This window comes from Ochotona princeps, chromosome 2 (genome assembly GCF_030435755.1).
Source record: "Ochotona princeps isolate mOchPri1 chromosome 2, mOchPri1.hap1, whole genome shotgun sequence".
Lineage (NCBI taxonomy): Eukaryota > Metazoa > Chordata > Mammalia > Lagomorpha > Ochotonidae > Ochotona > Ochotona princeps.
The window spans coordinates 161,075,850-161,095,247 of record NC_080833.1 but is presented as its reverse complement, the minus strand read 5'-3'; the positions used below and the strand labels follow the sequence as shown (position 1 = coordinate 161,095,247).

The 19,398-nt window shown below is 40.9% G+C and overlaps 1 protein-coding gene across 5 annotated transcripts in view; it reads right to left on the bottom strand.

The window, feature by feature from the left end:
* Positions 1 to 19,398, bottom strand: part of RABGAP1L (RAB GTPase activating protein 1 like) — a 614,224-nt gene that overhangs the window by 85,543 nt on the left and 509,283 nt on the right. The window contains exon 1 of one of the 5 annotated variants that reach the window (XM_012930109.2): positions 7,995 to 8,406. The exons of 3 other annotated variants lie outside the window; for them this stretch is intronic. In XM_012930109.2, the coding sequence (XP_012785563.1) occupies positions 7,995 to 8,105 (111 nt within the window). In that variant the 5' untranslated portion in view covers positions 8,106 to 8,406. Of the gene's footprint in view, positions 1 to 7,994; positions 8,407 to 19,398 lie in introns of those variants that run through there. One more of the 5 variants, XM_058660697.1, reaches the window with a different exon arrangement.

Below are 19,398 nucleotides of genomic sequence, written 5' to 3'. Positions count from 1 at the left end.
TAACAAAAATTAACAAGAATTTGTGTCTTTAGTTAAAAGTTAAGTTAGTATATATGATATATGACTTTATGCTTTTTCTGCTGAACTCAACTTTTCCTTCCTTCCTTCCTTCCTTCCTTTTTTCTTCCGTTTTTTCATTTATTTTACTTGGCAGAGTTACAGAGAGAACAAGAGAAAAAGACAGACAGATCTTCTATCCATTGGTTCCCTGCCCACCTGGCTGTAATGACCCGAGCTGAGCTGCTCTGAAGCCAAGCGCCAGGAGCTTCTTTCAGGTCTCTCATGTGAGGACCAAGAACTTGGGTCATTCTCTGCTTCTTTTCCAGACCACCATTAACAGAGAATTGGATTGCAGGTGCAGTAGCCAGGCTGGAACCAGTGTCCATATGGGACACTGTTGGTGCTGCAGGGGGAACTGAACGCTCTACGCCTTCTTTTCCTTCTTTCCTATGTCAAGCCACTGCAGTCTTGACCATCACACAGGGGCTTCTACCATACTTGAGCCAACTAGAAGTCCTATGGTTAGTCTTATAACATTTATTATGATTGTTGTTGTCAAAAATCCTATTTCTAAATAGGCTTGAAGTCCTTACATTGAGTGTAACAATTTGATTCCATGATGAGCTTCAGGGCTGCCATAAGTATTCGATGCCATACTGGCCAATAATTTAATCATCATTTTAAATTTCTGTTAACCTCACCTACAGACTAATTCATTAGACTTTATAAAATGTAATGATATCAAATAAGGTAGAAGCCATGAGCTACTTCACCTGACTTAGACAGCCCTACACCCACCTGGTGTGCAACTTCACCCCCGATGTCTTTTCTTGCCATGCTGCCCAGGGTCATGCACCCCTCTTTGCGTTACAACACAATTGCCTACGATTGCTGGTCCCTGCTTCGGGTTTCCTCAGCCTGAAGAGCTCCTTCTAGCTTCCTGTGGATACCACTCAGATCTCAGGGACGGCGCTGAGACCCTCACGATGACTCAATCAAAAACTCCCCATGAACCCTTTTCTTTACGTCACTCCGTGTTACTGCTAGCACTCATCACTAACCTAATAAGTGACGTTATTGGTTATTGACGGTGTCTTCCTTCTCACCATCATAGTCTCAGTCACAAGTTACTGATCTTGTTCATAACTGGATTCCCAATATCAACTGCATGGTAGCAGAACAATTCTATCAGATTATCAAGATGAACAAAGAGGTGGCTGAACCAAAGCAATTAGGATAATAGCTCCAACTACTTGAAACACAACTTTCTACAAAGGATTAGTATAAAATTAATAAATACTTCTTATCAACTGTTCCCATAACATCTTCTAGAAAAGGTATTGGGGGAGGGAGGGTACTGGGTGTAGTAGCTTAAGCTCCTGCCCAGGGTGCCAGCATCTCATATGGGCTCTGGTTCGAATCTTGGCTGCTTTGCTCTTGATTCAGTTCCTTGCTAATGTGTCTGGAAAAGCATTGGAAGTCGGCTTCAGTCCTTGGGCATCTGCACCCACTTGGGAGACGCAGAAGAAGCTCCACACTCCTGGACTTGCCCAGCTCTGGCTGTTGCAGCCATGTGGGGAGTGAATCAGCAGACGGAACATCTCTCCAGATTTCTATCCTTCTTTCTGTAAATCTGCCCTTCAAATAATTTTTTTTTAAAAAAATGGGAATTTGAAATGACTTCCAAAGCTAATCCCAACCCTAGTCTCAAGAGTACAACAACTGGCACGGCGGCCTAGCAGCTAAAGTCCTCACCTTGCACACACTGGGATCCCATATTGGCACCAGTTCTAATCCCGGCAGCTCCACTTCCCATCCAGCTCCCTGCTTGTGACCTGGGAGAGCAGTGGAGGACACCCCAAAGCTTTGGGACCCTGTACCCACGTGGGACCCGGGAGAAGCTCCTGGCTCCTGGCTTCAGATTGCCTCTACTCCAGCTGTTGCAGCCACTTAGGGAGTGAATCAGTGAATGGACGATCTTTCTCTCTGTCTCTCCTTCTTTCTGTATATCTGCCTTTCCAATAAAAGTAAATAAATCTAAAAAAAAAAAAAAGTAGAATGATTATTTCTCAACATCTGAAACAACTTTAAGTGCAAAATACCTATAATTATTTTAATAGAAGCTGGCTTAATAATTTCATATTTCATAGCAAAATAAGCAAAATAACTTGGATGGTAAGTTTACTTATGGCACCTTACTGAAAGTTAACCTCCTCTTACTTCAATATTTTGAAAAGACAAAAAATCAACTTGTTATATCAGTAAACATTTGATTATTATGTGCTAGGTATTTTGAGACACTTTTATAAAGTAACTTAATTTTGGTGCCTGGCAGCATGGCCTAGTGGCTAAAGTCCTCGCCTTGAATGCCCCGGGATCCTATACAGGCACTGGTTCTAATCCCGGCAGCTCCACTTCCCATCCAGCTCCCTGCTTGTGACCTGGGAGAGCAGTGGAGGACGGCCCAAAGCTTTGGCACCCTGCACCCGCATGGGAGACCTGGAAGACATTCCTGGTTCCTGGCTTCGGATTGGCACAGAACCGGCCGCTGCGCTCACTTGGGGAGTAAATCAATGGATGGAAGATCTCCCTCTCCGTCTCTCCTCCTCTCTGTATATCTGACTTTCTAATAAAAATAAATACATAAATCTTTAAAAAAAAAAAAAGTAACTTAATTTTCACAAAAATCCTATAGAGCAGATGCTTGCTAACATGACTCCAATTTTATAAAGAAGAAAAATGAAGTATGGAGTGGGGTTAAGTAAGCTGCCTGAAGTCACAAGCCAGCTGGGCTGGGTGGGGCTTGGCAGCTGCAGGTACTCAGGGCTCTGGCTCTGCACCAGCTCATCTCCCCAAAACTCTCCAGTCCCAGCGACTTCATCCTGCACATGGCAGAACCACAACTCCGCACGTGTCACGGCAGCGCTATTCCACCATGAGAATGAAGAAGCCAAGAATGTGGGGACAGGAAGATAAATCAAGTAGATGCAAGACAGAAGTGAGTCAGACGGCAGGAAAGAGCGAGAACGCTTGCCAGCAGGGACCCAGCACCAGCCGGCTGCCCAGCTGACTCCTGCCATCGCGTTTAAAGGAACAAACCCCTGTTACAGTGTCCACACAACACATTCTTTCTTATCTGAAATTCTACAAGATTTTATCACCTACAACTGTAGGAACCACAACTCAACAGTACTGATAAACCACATGAGGGAAGATTTGGTTCCTTGGACTAACCTGAACTTATTAAACACAGTGCTAAAAGAAGTACATGTTAAGTAGCAATGACAATTCCTTAGAGGGTCAGGTAATTTTTTCTTAATTATGAAAAGGTCTTAATTGGTTTTTATAATGTTTAATTATAATCAATGTATAGAATGTACATCAGTGAAGATCTAAGAATAGCTATTGACTTTATTGTTTCCCCATCTTTGGGCATAGGAAATCGCTCCAAATTTTTTTTTTTTTTAATTTGGCTGGCTTGATGAAATTTATGTGCCAATCCGATAAGGAGGAAGTAATTACAGAACATTTACCCGCATCTCCCATTTATAGAACAGAGAAACTGCAGCTCCAGAAAGAGCCCCCTTCCTTCGCTGGCACACGGCTGCTATTTCGGTATCTGTCGGTTATGAGCAACCCAGCAAGGGCCGACAGTGAACAGCCATGTCCTAGGCTTTACGCAGGCACCAGGTTCTAAGCTTGGAATAACCTTCCACAGTGACAGATCGTGGCCTTCAATTTAGTAAAGACAAAAACGGGTCAGCTTTTCTTCACTGACATCTAACTCCTCCATTCCAGTTGGTGCAGTAATCTTTCCAATTCTCTAAGGCAGGAAGCTTGTGTAATTTTCAACTTACTCATTTATTCTGCTCACATAGCTGTCGCTGCCTCTTCCTAATGGTACTGTATCTATCCAGCGCAAGGACCAACCAACACGTGTAGGCTACCTTTACTTCATGTTGCTCTTGCACAGTCACTGCTCGTTGTTCCGATGTCACTTAGGGTGTTTTCGCCTCTGTGTAATGCTGCCTGTGTGGTCCCCTACTGCCCAGCAGCTCTGTACAACCAACAGGCACTTAGGCCACTTACCATCCCCTTCTACTGGCTGGTTCCACAGGGCAGTTTCATCTTCCTGAGCTCATTCATATTTAAACATCCTCTGCAGCACCTTCAGGGCAGAAAGTTTCAAGTTTCCTGTAGGACTGGATAGGACTCTCCAGTCCAGCGAATCAACTTGACAACCAGGAAAGTGGCATCTTCCCTTCTGGCCTTCCCCCTCCTTCTGCGAGAATATGTCCTGGGTGCTTCATCTGCTCGTCCCATTCCTTCCTTCAGACCCTTCTCAAAGGGTCAGCACACTCTTCCTTCATTACAAGGGTGAGAACTTTGACTATGTGAAACATTTCTCAAGTGTTCTCATTTAGTCCTCGTGACAGTACAACAAGGTGGTACTACTATGTCCTTCATTCCTCAGATGATGACCCTGAGGCTTCGAGAGGTCCATTCAATGGCAGTGGGCAGATCTAAAACCCTAAGGACTGTATCTCTTGTGGGGCTGCTTTTTTTTCTACATGTTTATTTAGTTATTTTTATTTCACGGCAGGAAGAAAGGCAGAGAACTTCCATCTGCTGCTTTACTCCCCCAAATGCCCAGACTGCCGTGGCCAGGCCAGGGTTTTGCAACCCCATTACGTTTCCCACATGGGTGGCAGGAATTCAGCAGCTGAGCTGTCACCGCTGCCTCCGAGGCACCTGAAGAGGAAGCTGAAGCAGAAGGCAGAGAGAATCCACCTCAGGCATCAGCACGGGGTGCAGGCATCCTGAGCGCATCTTTAAGACTTCTACCAAATGTTCATATTCACATTCCCAATTCTTTCCCTATCTTGTGGTTTACACAAAGGAATTTGTTGTTTTCTTGTAACACTTCTTAACATTACTTTTTATTTACTGAGGCACGAAGATGCAGATACACACACACACACACACACACACACACACACACACAGATCGCCAATCGGCTGCATCACTCATTTTTAAGGGAACAGGATATGGCCATATACTTTTAAAACTTTATTTATTTGTTTATTTGCCTACTTACTTATTTACTTATTTGTTTGTTTGAATGGCAGACTGCCATAAAGAGAACAGAACAGAGAGATTTTATTTCTCCAAAGGCTTGCAACAGTTGGAGCTGGGGCAGCCAGACCTTAGAAATCAAAAACTCCACCCTGGCCTCCCACAAAAGTGACAAGAACTCAAACACTTACTGCCACCTACTGCCTCCCAGGTACCATCAGGGCAAAGCTGGATGGGAAGTGGCACCAGGATTCAAGCCCAGAAGGTATCCCAAGCAGTGGCTCAAAAGGCTGTGTGCCACAGTGTGCACTCCAAGGTTTGGGAATTTATTTTTAAGGGTTTCTATCAAAAAAATCAGAAGGCCATGGACCAAAAAGAAAAGACCTCAATTCCACACATGAGAAACACTGTACTTAACAAGATTCTAATCACTAAAAGAATCTACATCTTCCATTGTGAAACAAAATATAATTACAGAAGGATAATTAATTCTGTACCTAGATGGCTTCTAGATAACCTTTCTACTAGTAAAGACCCAGAGGATTTTACAAGTTAGCAGGAGTATAATTTGCTTCACAGTACGGTAATAAATTGATCTGAAAAGAATCCACTTTCTACTACAGAAAATTGGAGTATAATTCTCATATGACTTAAAGAGTTAATCTCAAAGCAAATGGAATGCAAAGCAAATGATAACACTTTAACGTAAAACTGCCTAAACCTTTTCTAGATGAATGAAAACAAAGTATTACTCCCAAGAGAATGTTTTAAGTTTAAAATCTGCTAAACAAAACTAAACATCTTTCGAAAATTGTGTAATTTAACACCCAGCATTTAAATTTTTAAAGTCTGAAACACAAAGCAATATTTTGTGTCTCTTTCATAACTCCAAAATTTTCTCTACTAGTGACCAAATCTAATGCCAAATAAGCCACAGGGTGAGGAACAGAAATCTCCTTTGGGCAAACTGGGGCAGCACCAAAGCATGAGGGGGTGTTTCTGGGAAGCAGAATAACATGCTGCTCTCTCCCCGTCTGTCTCTGCCGGATGTCGCCCACACATACACCGGACATGCATCCAGCACTGCATGTCTGACTACTACAACTTCATAGATCTTTACTCTGCTCACTCCACATGGATCTGGAACAAGCTCATGGCAGTCGAGACTCTGTAAGAGGATCCTGACACAGCAACCAAACAGAAATGGAACAGATTTTTAAATTCTTTGGGTAAATTGTCACAGTGGAATACTGTTGTGATGGAATATGGTCAAAATGAAATTTAAAGGTTATCCATAACCATGATGGACTGTACCATGGCAAGTCAGTGCACAAACTGTAATTAACTAGGTAGGCGTTAGCAATAATCCTCACATTATAATAAAACAATAGAAATGTATTGGGATTGGCATTGCGGTGCAGCAAGAGTACCTATTCCACAGCTATCCCACTGTGATGCCTGCAGCCGTAAAGGCACCGGGTGTGACCTGGCTGCCACACAGACAGCACAGCTCCTTGCTAGTGGCCCACATACTTGGGCCCTTGTGCCATGCCCAAATGACACTGTTAGCTCCTGGCTTCTGCCTGGCTTAGCCCCAGCTGTTGTGGCATTTGGGGGAACAAACCAGCAGCTGAAGATTGCTCTGTCTGTTTTTCTCTCTCTTTCGACAGCTCTCACTTAAATAAAAATATAGAAAAAGCATATATTAAATCAAGAAAAGCATGCAACAGACTAAATGTTTCTGCATAAGGAATACTTTCAGAAGCATATTACGGGTTTGTATTTATTTTTGTTTTCTTTGTTTTTGCAACTGATTTTTTAACCAGCATCTAGAAAACATGTACCAAAACAGAGCCAGTATGACTGACCTCTGTGCTATTCCCACGTCTCAACAATCAACACACTTTCACCTAGCTTTAGTCACACCACCGATCACTCTACTGGACTGTTCTGGATTTTTATAGATATTTTATCTGTAACTATTCAATGACATACCCCTAGATCAACATTTCCAAAAACAATCAGAATTGCATTGCTAGGCAAAAATAAAAGTCTAAATAAATAACTAAGCAGTAGTCAAATTTCCTCCAAGAATCTTACAGAATTTTTTAAACCAATATTAACATAACCCTTAGGTCTTTTTAAATTACAGATTTCCCTTTTTTTGTTATTGCTATAACTTTTCATTTAAAAAAAAGTCAGTTACGGTTTTAGGTTGTTCCTATGGCTTGGAGCAGGGTTTGTAGTGAGGTGGTAAGCTTATGAGACACTGCTCCATCCTGTGGCAGGCCACTACAGCTCCAGCTGGCAGAGCCTGCCTAAACTCCTCTTCAACCCTGTAGCTATCAGAACGACCCTTGCAAGAACTTCATCCTCCCGTTATGCCAAGATGTGTATATGAAGACCTTTAGAGAATGGTAAAAATGTAGTTTACAAATAAGATATCTATGAGTTATATTCATAATAGCTCTTCTCAGCAATTTAGGACCCTGAAAGTTAATTGACTTTTTAGGTAGTTTAATTTTAATATCAATGCTACATCTCACTGACAGAAACGTTCCACCTAAACAGACTGAACTTCATTATATAAATGTGAATAGTGCTCAACTAATTATCATATACATATAGACAAAAAAGCAAACATGGGACAAATTGATATTTGGCCCTACACATGGGACATTACTATGTGTGACAGTACTGACCTAACCATTTAAATGTCCTAGTGATGTGTGACCATGTTTAAATATCTAAAGAACTCATAGAAACTTTTAGACCTTGTTGCAGCCGGCCTGTAACACGAAGTCAAGAGCATACTTCCTCTTGAACTCCCAGGAAGCTCTGCCTTTATTGCCGCACGAGTACAACCTCAGACAGGAAGAGAAAGACAGCCGCGGAGCAGCGTGAAGGGCGGCACCTACCAGGGACCTGGGCTTGCTGACGGCCACCAGGCTACTGAGGAAGTCTTCATCGTGCAGCTGGCTGAACACGTGAGCGTCATAGGCTACCAGAATGGAGACCTCTTCCATCATGTTGTCAGCTGCCGCCGCCCCAGCTCCCAACCAGACTATCCAAGGAGAAAGCCGACCGCGGTTCAGTGCCAGCGCACACGCCCACCTGAGTTGGAGGGGGCCGAACGTCAAAAATCCAGAAAGATGATGGTAAAGAGGGGGAAGGAAAATAAGGCAGCTGCTATCACAGGTTTGTCTAGCAATTCAGCCCCAGCCGAAAGCTAAGTCTGTTATCTATGCAGGAAGTGTTCACTGCAAACACCTTCTGCATTCTCCACACAGCAGATGGAAAAGTCACTTTTTGTAAATCTTCTTTAAACTTAAAAAAAAGAAACCAAGATAAAAGAACGGTTTCTTAAGTAAAAATATCCCATAGGAAGACAGAAAAACAAAAATTCACTTGTTCCTGGTTTAAAAATTAATAGTTCATCTTCAGTTTTATTTATATGAAGATTCTTCTTGGAGACGCAGAATTTCTTAACACTCTTATAGTGCTTATTTCTTCAAATTCTTAGAAAAGAGATGGCAACCATTTTAATTTCTTGGTAGTTAAAAAATTCTCTCCTGAAGTTTAATAAGGATTCTTTTTCCTCTCTGAGATTTCTGTTAAAAAATGTACCAAAATAGAAAAATGAAATCAACAATAATTCCCCCTTTTCCCACTGGAAAAAAAAATGAATATTTAAATGGAATTTTGTTTTCTGTTATCCTAAAAGCAATACGAGGGTTTGATTTAGAAACTCTTCTCTGCCATAAACATTCTCTTCATCTTTTTTCAGGTTACAGGTTTCTCTTATTTACCAAATCAGCAGCCAACAGGAACTACAGTATCTTAGCCACCAGAAGTATTCTTTTTTGAAGCTCAACTGGAGGCATAAATGAACTTCCACGTCTCTAGATGAAGCCTGAAGGTCCCCCACATCCCCCGGTGATTCCTGCAAGGCTGCCTAAGTTCCTGGGAAATACAATGTTTGCTAACTTCCTGGAAGAACTATGTAACAAAACAACAGGGAAGGTATCAGATAAAGCCTCTCCAAGCTGCTCTCCCAATATTCCTCATGGAACGAATATCTCCCCTGTTTGCTAGAGATGGCACTGTAGTGGGATGAGAAATAATATCTGTTGGAACTAGAAATCAATTTGGTAATGTTTATCTAAAATCAAAGGAAATACAGCTACCAGATGGAATTTTTAAGTCTTATTCTCAATAGCAGTATTATGTTGCTTAAGTTTGCTTTCTGGAAAACAAACAAAACTCAGAGTGACAGCTATACTGTCTGTTTTCACATTTTCCTAAAGAATCTTCATCTAGATGAACATGATTACTTAATCAGGACCCTGTTCCATCCAAGTGCGCTTAGCAGGGTTCTGCAACTGCTACAGCATTCTAGATTAAAAGCTTACGTGCATGGGAGGAGGAAAGAAAATACCTTATTGCTAGGAAACAAGCAAGTCTAATAGGCTTATTGCAGCAAAAATGCAGTATTTAAGTAAATCCTCAAGATTAAAATGGCTTCAAACTGTTTGACCATTCTTAGAGCCGGGAAAACACTTTTACTGATGACTTGTTTTCAACAATGCAGCCTTATCTTTTAAGCATCGTTTCAGTTAAATATTTCTTCCGGCATATCTATCTCAATGCTGAGTAATCAGGCAAAAATGAAATGAAAATCAGGAGGCAAGGCATTAGGAAGTGCCCATGCAGGTCATACCTTTTAGGTTCCCTTTCCTTTGTACGGCTTCAGAAGCACTTTGAGACGTTCTGGGAACCTCTTCAAGCACTCACTAACACCAGGTTTCAGACTGGTCCTGCAGCACCGTTTTCTAGATGTGAAAGCAATTCCTCTTGCTTTCATACTTGTCTTTGCTACAGTGACTCAGTGCTTCCACACTGTTCTGTGACTAAGGTGCACAGACAAAGACACCTGTTGTGGAAGGTAAAGAAATGACTTCCCATAATGCCTTACTCCCTGCTGGCAACCGCCCAGGAGCAAACAGGAATTATAACCACGTCGGAGTGGTTGCTTATGCACCCTTGGAGAGCGCATTCAATATAACAACAGGTGATCATCTTGGTTATGAAGAACACTTATTATCCATGAAAAAGAAACCGGGAAACAGTAGCAAACAACACTTAGAGGTGCAATATATTAACATAAAAAACTTTTAAGGCACCAGGCTGTAACAGCGCAAAAAACACTTTTATAAACACTGAAGACTGGCAAGTTTTAATGTTACTTAAACGAAAGCTGGCAACGTCAAATAACTGGGTCCTTTCAGGATTCTACAAAACAAAGATTTTTAAAAGCTTCTGGCTTACTAGCAAAAGATTCTCTTAATTAGCCACCAAGACCAGAATCAGTAGTAACATTTCAATACTAAATTCAAGGCATGCTCTATCATAGCTACAGTAAATATTTTCCTGAGCAAGGGTTTTTTTTCGTCTTGTTGTTTCTACAAATAATTAAATGTGGTTCCAACTAAATGTAAGCTCTTCGAAAACTGATAAGCTTTTAGAAAACTTGTTAAACTGACTTCTTCTCTTTTCCTAAAACATTCTCTTTGGTCTTGGAACCCACAGCCACATCTACACCTCTCCCCAAACCTCAGCAGCTGTTACACACAGTCAGGTTTACACAAAGTTCTTTGCTCCCTTGCAAGATGTCTTGCCCACCACTACCCACACTCCTGTCCCCCCACCCTTACCCCCACCCCCACCCCATGGAGACACACTGCTCTCCCAGGATTGTTTACACCTGAGTTTCGGTAGGAATTTGCCATTACACCAGGCAACTGCATGGGGAATGGGGGTGGGGAGAGAAAGAGGGAAGGGGTGGTGGAGAATTACCTGAGATTAAGGGATGGGGTACCGACACCACCATTTGTTGCTAAAGTTTACCTGAGAGGATCGTGTGTCAAACAGGCAGCAGAAACCAAGGCATTCAACGGTAACCAAATAGATGGTCCCCAGTTCAAACAGGAACCTGCTAGCCAACGGCCGTCCTCCCTCCGAGAGCAAAGTCGTTTAACTTCCCCAGGTTTCAATTTCCTCGTGGTCATGTAAATTGAGAGGGAAGGACCAGATCCTGGCTTTCCGTGTGTGCGGGCAGTCAGAACCCTCTTATTTTCTTTCACCCAACAGATTGGTTAGAAATTTGAAGGTGGGAATACCTTTTTTTTTTAATCTTAATCAGATAACAAAGAATAACAGTAAATCTAGATATCCAGAAAAGTCCCCAGGGTTGCTATTATGTATCTCAGCAAATGTAATCTACTTTGTGTTAGCTTGTATTTCTAATATCAATTCTTTTGTCCCCAAAATGAGGATTTACTAACAATAGTTATATTTTGAACCAGTTACAATACTCTTTAGCCTTTCTATGTGGCCAGCCTTCTTAGGGCTATACTTTTAACAAAACACACCAGGATCACACTGCATGGGTGAGTTAAATAAGCCACATCCTGGCCTTCAGAGAACATCTATTCTCAAGTGTCGAACTTTAGGATAGTCAAAACAAGAAAAAATTTATAAAAAGCCTGAATCAGATGTGGCTATTTCTCTCTGTCTGTGGTCTCCCAAAAGCAATAAAGCAAAAAAGCTTCATTACGGGACAGGCATTCTGTTGCCCCTCAGTAAAAGCAGCAAACGCATTAGAAAAAGAGACCCCTATAAACACCAGTACATAGAAGGATCATCTTCGCAAGGCTCTGGGTCTACTTGCTGAACATTCTCATCACAAGTCATAAAATTAGGCTCAAATGGAAAGGAGGACAAACCCACTGTGAGAGATACACGGTCTAGAGGCTGGAAGGTGTCCTGCATCTCCCGGATGCACAGCCCGAGCCCTGCACAAGCCCACTCCTCCAGCCCCTGCAGCCCCGCCTGCCTCACCATTCAAGAGACTCTCAAGGTTAAGGCAGCTGCAAGATCTCAGCACGTTCCTAGTGCTGACATAGAGACACAGAAAACAAAATAAAAATTCTCGGAGTACTGTTGCATTCCAGAAAGCTGATCTTCCACGCAGATTTCTATCTCCACCTCAAGAGAGTGCACACTGCAAAACGCAGATGGGGGAGCAAAAGACAAAACACAGCCACAAATAAGAAACCACAGAAGTACCCCTAGAAGTAGGCTTTTCAAAACATTCTCAGCTTTGGAATGGTCCAGTAACACCCACTGAATTTTAACAACTGTAGAACAACAACAAGCAAAAAGATAAGTGAAATCTCATCTCTCTTTAACATTATGCAAAAGTAAAGAAAAGAAGCCATTCTTCTGGGGCTGAATTGTAGTCATTCAGCTCATTATCTTTCCTATCTTTCCTAGCAACTTCTAGGCGAGTTCAAAACCTCAGAGAACACAGACTCTTTACCCCCAAATCCCCAGAGTTAAAGCCAGAGAACAAACCCTCAGAGCACTCTAGATACTTGCTGAGCAGTATCCTACTGCCGCATTTGCATGTCTGCAAAGATGAGAGCCAGGGAGATTCCAGATTACCAAAGAAAGGCTGCAACTCTTTAACAATTCAGCTGTTTTTTTCTTTTTAAACTTCATTTCCAACTCTGAAATCTACAATTACCATGCTAAAATCAAACCTGACCTAAACCAGAGCTAAGCCCTTCACGTGCTCCTTAGCACTAATATTCCATGACAACAGCCAAGAGTTTTGACACAGCTGAATGCTAAGAGTGCTTCGCTTTGTTTCACGATGAGCATAATATTCAATTAATTCCAACGGCAAATAACTTTGGTATCTAAAATCGTTAACAATTATGTTTAAAAATTTTACTCATATCCAAATCAAGCCATTCACATGAGGTCTTACATTCATTTTTTTCATAAGCCCAGAGCTGGTTGAGGAGTCAAAATTGGATTTCATGCAATTGCTGTTTGGGCTCTGAGTCTTCCTTCAGTTTTGATAACTCCCTTTAAAATAGACCCTCAACACTCCCTGTTAAGTTATGTCTAGGCAGCTTAAAACCATGGACTTTGAAAAAATTTTTGTTACAACTTCACAAATTTAGTGGTTTGTGAATCATGGGTGTATTTTGCTGAATTTGTAATATAGATAAAAGTAGTTGATGTTTAAGTAAGTACTTGTTAAGTAGACATGGAATCTTATTTAGTCTTCACAATAAGTCAATTATCCCTATTTCTGTTGTTGTTGTTATTGTTGTTTTTTAAGATGAAACAGATACAGAATGAAAAACCAATGTTTAGATCTAATTCTCACATCTTTCAGCAGAGCTGACAGAACTCCAAAACAGATACGTCTTTTTCCAAGGTGCATGCCCTCCATAACAAACAGCCAACACACCACAATGCTTCCTTCAAGCACTCAGGTTCACAGAATTGACTACGCCTATTAAATGGAAACACAGAATCCTAACAGGATGAGAAGGTGAGCCTAGATAGAGTGCAGGACACCGATTCCAAAGCCAAATGTGAATTGGCCATGGCAGATTTCGAATGTCAAGTAAAAAAAAAACTGGCCTATCTATGGAAGATAGATCAAGGAGAGTCATTGCGTATTGTAATGTCTCTTTTGCTTACAGAGGAAGGAGATGTAGTATAATGATTAATACAGGAACTCCAGCGTTACAAATCACAGGTGACGCTTGTCTCTGCTACCCACCTCCTGTGTGACCTACAAACAACAGAAATTTATTCCTCGCAGTGCTGGGGGATTTGGGGTAGATTTTGTGGCTGCTGTGAGTCCACCCTGCTGTTGTCTCAGGAGGTGGAGGCAGAACCATCTGTCTGGGGCCCACTGCAATTCAGGAAGCCTGTCTCTACCCTCACAAATTAATCATTCTCCCAGAGTAACTAAAGTTTGATAACTATTGCTTTATTTCAGAGCCATGTCATCATTTACATGAGTCCTCTCAAAAAATGAGTGAGAAAAATTGGAGGAAGTGCAAACTTGATTGGGGGAGTGGTTGAAAAATCTCTAGTCATTTGCTGCAGGCTCCACTTTCTTGATTACAATGCAAACAGAATTGAACAAATTATCTCTTATCAAACTGAGCAACTGTGACACAAACAAGGAACAAACAGCATTTGCTCCACAAGATATTCATCTCTTTTAACCTCATCAACAAAACAGCATTACTTTGGGTTATCATATGGAAATAATAACCTTTCTGTGTAATTGTGTTATAACAAGGCTGTGAACTGTTCATTTGTATCTTAAGTCAGACGGAATATCCCACGCAATAGTTTAGAGCAACATTTTTTCCTGAAGCTTAGAACTGACTACAGGAACGTGCACTCCAATCATCTCAGAGATAGCAAGAGAATCTGAACTCAAAGTAAACAAAGAAGAACCACTGCTAGCTGGGATCAGCTGCAACTGCACCAACTAACCACATTGCCTCCTTCAGTTCTCACTCAGACTATGACCTGTCTGATTACCCTAATTTTGTAGACAAGGAAACCTCTCTTTGCAACTCTTTCAAAGAAATAAATAAATCTTTTTTAAAAAATGGGCTTCATGCTTGCTTGTAGAGTCCTAAGTGCCAGGGCCAGCACTGTGGCACAGTGGGTAGACCCACAGCCTAGGATGGTGACAGCATCCTGTAGGTCCTGGCTTCTCCACTTCCCATCCAGCTCCATGCTAGTACTAACGCCAAGGAAAGCAGCAGAGGGCAGCCTAAGTGCTTGCCTGCGCTCCAACCGTCAGCGAGTGGAAGATGCCTATCTCCTTCCATCTGTGTGTGTGTGTAATTCAAATAAATATAAACCATAAAAAAAGAATAATTGTGAAGCTTTTAACTGGAAATTAATGAATAATTAAAAAAATATAAACATTAGTTATAGTAGCAATAGTGGCAATACTTAGAATATTCTAATTTCATTCATTCGAATGGTAGTTTACTTTGCACGCCAAATCTATTTTCTATATTCAGATAGACTGATATACTGGGGGGAATGGCTACAGAGAAGGTTAAAAAAAAAGGAAATGTTATGGTTGAAGTTTAAATTCCTTGAACATTAACATGCCAGCTTGTCAGCCTACCTTCGTCTCCCCACTCCAAACAAATAGATGTCTTAAAAGATTACTTTTGTTGTAACCTATTTTGGCACACACTGCATCCATATAACTTACTAAGTATACATCTTTATAGTTAACATGCATTTTCTGTACTTTCTTACAAAAGAGCTGACAACGTACATAAAATGTGAACACAGTGCAAGCTTAGAATCTTTATTTCATAAGTGAGCCCTACATTAGCCAGTTGCAGACGAGCCGTTGTATGATTTACAATGCCCCCAGCTGCGAGTAACTCATGTTGCTTAAACCCAAAAAAGAGCAACACACTTTACTTTATGCTACGGTGGTATCTTAAGAAAGATATTGCCTTAAAAAAAATCCCAGCTTATTCATTATGCAAAACTGCACCTCAAGAATTCTTTCCTGTGAGAGAAAATACATTTATCCAAAGCCTAACACTGTAAGACATAAATCTAAAGTGGCTATTGTGTAAGGATTTCCATTCTAAGACAAAAGTTCTCTTTGAAAGCAGAGTTTCTCTTTCTTTAAAAGAAAATATTTGAAAGGCAGAAAGAAAGGAAGAGGGAGGGTGGGGGGAAAGAGGAGGTATGGGGATGAGAGAGAGACAGAGAGAGAGAGAGAGAGAGAGAGAGAATGATCTTCTGTTTTCTGGTTCACTATCCTAAAGATATGAGACAGGAACTCCACCTGGATCTCCCACCTGCATGGCAGGAGCCGGAGCATCTCGGCCATCTTTGTTGCGAATTACATAAGCAGGGAGTGGAATCAAAAATGGAGCAGCTGGGACTCAAACTGGTGTGCCTGATGTGGGGTGCTGCTGTTACAGGCAGCTCCTTCACCTAGACCCCAACAATGGCCCCCAGATGTTTTCTCTAACGCTGTTTACATCAGCACAGCAGCCTTCTTACTATTAATGTTTTTGCACGAGTGGCCTTTAACTTTGCAACACTACAGTCTAACAAAGTAAGCAGTGAGCAAATTTGCTAATACTTTGGTTTTATCCCAGGGCAGCTGAAGAGAGACAGAGTAAAGAAAACAGGTGTGAAATCTGGCAAGTAAGGAAGTATTGTATGTTACAGCAGGAAGAAACTCAAGCATGAGTCTGATAAGGCACTCCACCATGATGGCACCATGATGGCACCACGATGGCACCACGATGGCACCGCGATGGCACCACGATGGCACCACGATGGCACCGCGTCCCATCCCAGGCTTTAGATCTTTCATTTGAGTGAGAAACCAAAAAATAAAACCACTCTTTGTAACACCAACCAATTAATCTGTAAGTAATTTCCTCCTGCAAAACCTTAATGCACATCTTAAAAATTAAACTTAGCATTAAAACGCAACACTGTATAATCGCACACTTAATGCACTGAAAACATTGCTTTACTCACCATATTCGGTTTGGATATTCTGTTAGAAAAGATGAAGTAAAAAAAAAAAACGATAAACCCAGCAATTCTACTAAGAATTGACAAAAACAGTTACTGCTATGAAATGTGTTTTGTTTTGTTGTGGCTACAAATACCTGACACATTAAATTGTAAAAACTGTGAAGCAAAGTGGAAAAACTTGTGTTTGGTTTTGATGGTCAATACACAAGCATATCAACATTAAATCAATAAGTCACTCAAAGCCTCCACTAGATACAGGATTGTTAGTCATGTAGGTGGCTGCTAAGCAACAATCTTCTGTAGGGCTAAAGTGCATGAAATTCACGGGTTTTCAGAAAGGATAAATTGAATGAAAAATTAGGCAACAGCAGAAAGGGAAAAAGCATCAACTTGCTAATTAGGCTGAAAGAGAGTTTTGGCGACTTCAGCTATGGTGTTTAAGCATTCCCTTTCCAAATGAGATGGTACTTCAGAGCATTAATATTTTCATTTCATTGAAACAGTGCTCATTTTACTCATTCAAAACCTATTATTTTGAGCATCTCAAATCAGGTCAGATACTCTAATTTCTGCTACCACCAGTGATCACCACACATCTCTAACATTTATTCTTCCTGCTCCCCACCAAATAATCAGTTTAGGGTATATTACAATCTTAGTTTGCATTTTAAAAATTATCTTTCAGAAAATGAAATTAGCAAAACTACAGCTTCATGATGTTGCTGTGAAACTACTAGATTTTTAAACATCTTCAATGAGGGCACCAAGAATATACAAAAAAAAAAAAAAGGAACAGATTCTTCAATAAACGGTGCTATGAAAACTGGACCTCCACATATCAAACAACAGAGTGATACCCTGTCTTACACCACAATAAAAATCAGGGATTGTAGACAAGAAACCACAAAGGTCCTAGAAAAAATCTAGAAGGTAAGTTCTTCATACTGGTCTTGAAATATTTTGTTTGTTTGATATGACAACACAAGCATAGGCAACTAAAGCAAAAATGAACAAGAGGAGCCACATCCAACTTTAAACTCGTGTCCAGGAAAATCAACAAGATAAGAAGGAAGCCTGTGGGGCAGGAGAAGACACCTGTGAAGCAGACACAGAGTGACAGGCCAGGATGAAAATATACAAGAAACTAATACAACTCAATCACATAAAGAAATTTACTAAATAAATCTACCTAAAAATGCACAAAGAACCTAAATAGATGTTTTCCCAAAGACAATACATAAGTGAGAAATAGATGTATGAAAAAGTGTTCAACATTATCCATCACCAGGGAAATGCAAATCAGAACCTTACCTCCTACTATTATCAAAACTCCAAGAGAGAACAAGTGTTGGCAAGGATATGGATAAAATGGAACACTGGTACCCTGTTGGAAATGTCAACACGGAGGTTCCTCAATCAACAATTGAACTTCTACATTATTTAACAATTCCACTTTGGGGTATAAGGGCCAGACTTTCAGTTACATTTAAGTCCTATAGATGCCAAGAATGTTGACTAATAAATGATGCTGATTTATATATTGAAATTTGCAAGAAAAGTTCATTTTAAGTATTCCCACCAGACACTTATGTATATAAAGTAATGATATGAAGTGCTACATGTTTTAATTAACTTGATAGTGATCATCATTTCTCTCTCTATATATATGTATATATATAAACACTAAATCACCATTCTGTATACCTTGAAAATGTAGAGTTTTTGGCAACTAATCCTCGATAAAACAAGGGGAAATACGACTAGGTCAGAACTCTTGAATTTGCTCTGGGGTCAAGCACTGGTTTATATCCACTTTCAATCTAGCTCCATGCTAACAGCCTAGGAAAACAGAAGAGGAAGGGTCCAAGGCTTGGGTCCCTGCCCCTACATGGAAGATCTGATGAAGCTCTTGGCTCCGGCTTGGGCCCAGCCTAATGCTATCTACTGCAGGAATGAATCAGCAGATGGAGGATTTCTCTCTCTCTCTGTGTAACCCTAACTTTTAAGAACAAATAAATATTTTTAAAAATTTGTTCTTCAATGTTGGCATTTTGGAATAACTTCTTGACTTGAAGACCTTACTATATTAAGGGTTTTAAAAATGCTCATGAAAATATATACTATGAAAAAATATGCATGGATTCCAACAATTTTCACACCAAAATAAACTTACCTTTAAATTCTGTCTTTCCACAAACTATTTTAAGTGTCCTTTCATCAACTTTACTGAACAGAGAGGAATATTTTTATCTACTAGGTATAACAATGGAAACTCATTTTAAAAAAAATAGACAAATAACCACAAGGAAAAGTGCTGTAAAATCTCTTCTTGTGTGAAGAGGGGATAGGAAGTAGAATACCACTTTGAGGATGATGGATAATATTGAAACTGCTCCTTCTCCCTTTTTAGTAGCATGTTGAACGTCAGACAGAAGGTACTGCTGGGCAACTGCCAACCCCACTGTTCACAATGATCTCCTTGCTATGCTAAGGCAACCTTAACACAGAAGCCGCTGCCACGGCCTTAATCACATACGCCCTGGGAAGAAAACACATTTGTGTTGACTAGTGGAGAAGGAAGTACACTGTGCTTGGATTGTAATCCTTGCCTTGCATTAGTTCTGGGACCAACAAATTGGAACAGGTCAAAGCCTGGAGCCAGGAGCTTCTTCTGTGTCTCCCCCGCGGATGCAGAGGCCTAAGGACTTGGGCCAGCATCTGTTGCTTCCCCAGGCACAGTAGCAGGGAGCCTGCAGAAGCCAGCAGACAGGACTTGAGCTGGCACTCACATGTCAGTGTCAATGGCGGCAGCTCTACCAGTGTACCTCAATGCTGGCCCCTCACTTTGTTTTAAAGTGTCTTTGATTTGAGAATGTTTCTTTCAAAAATATCATGGCTTTT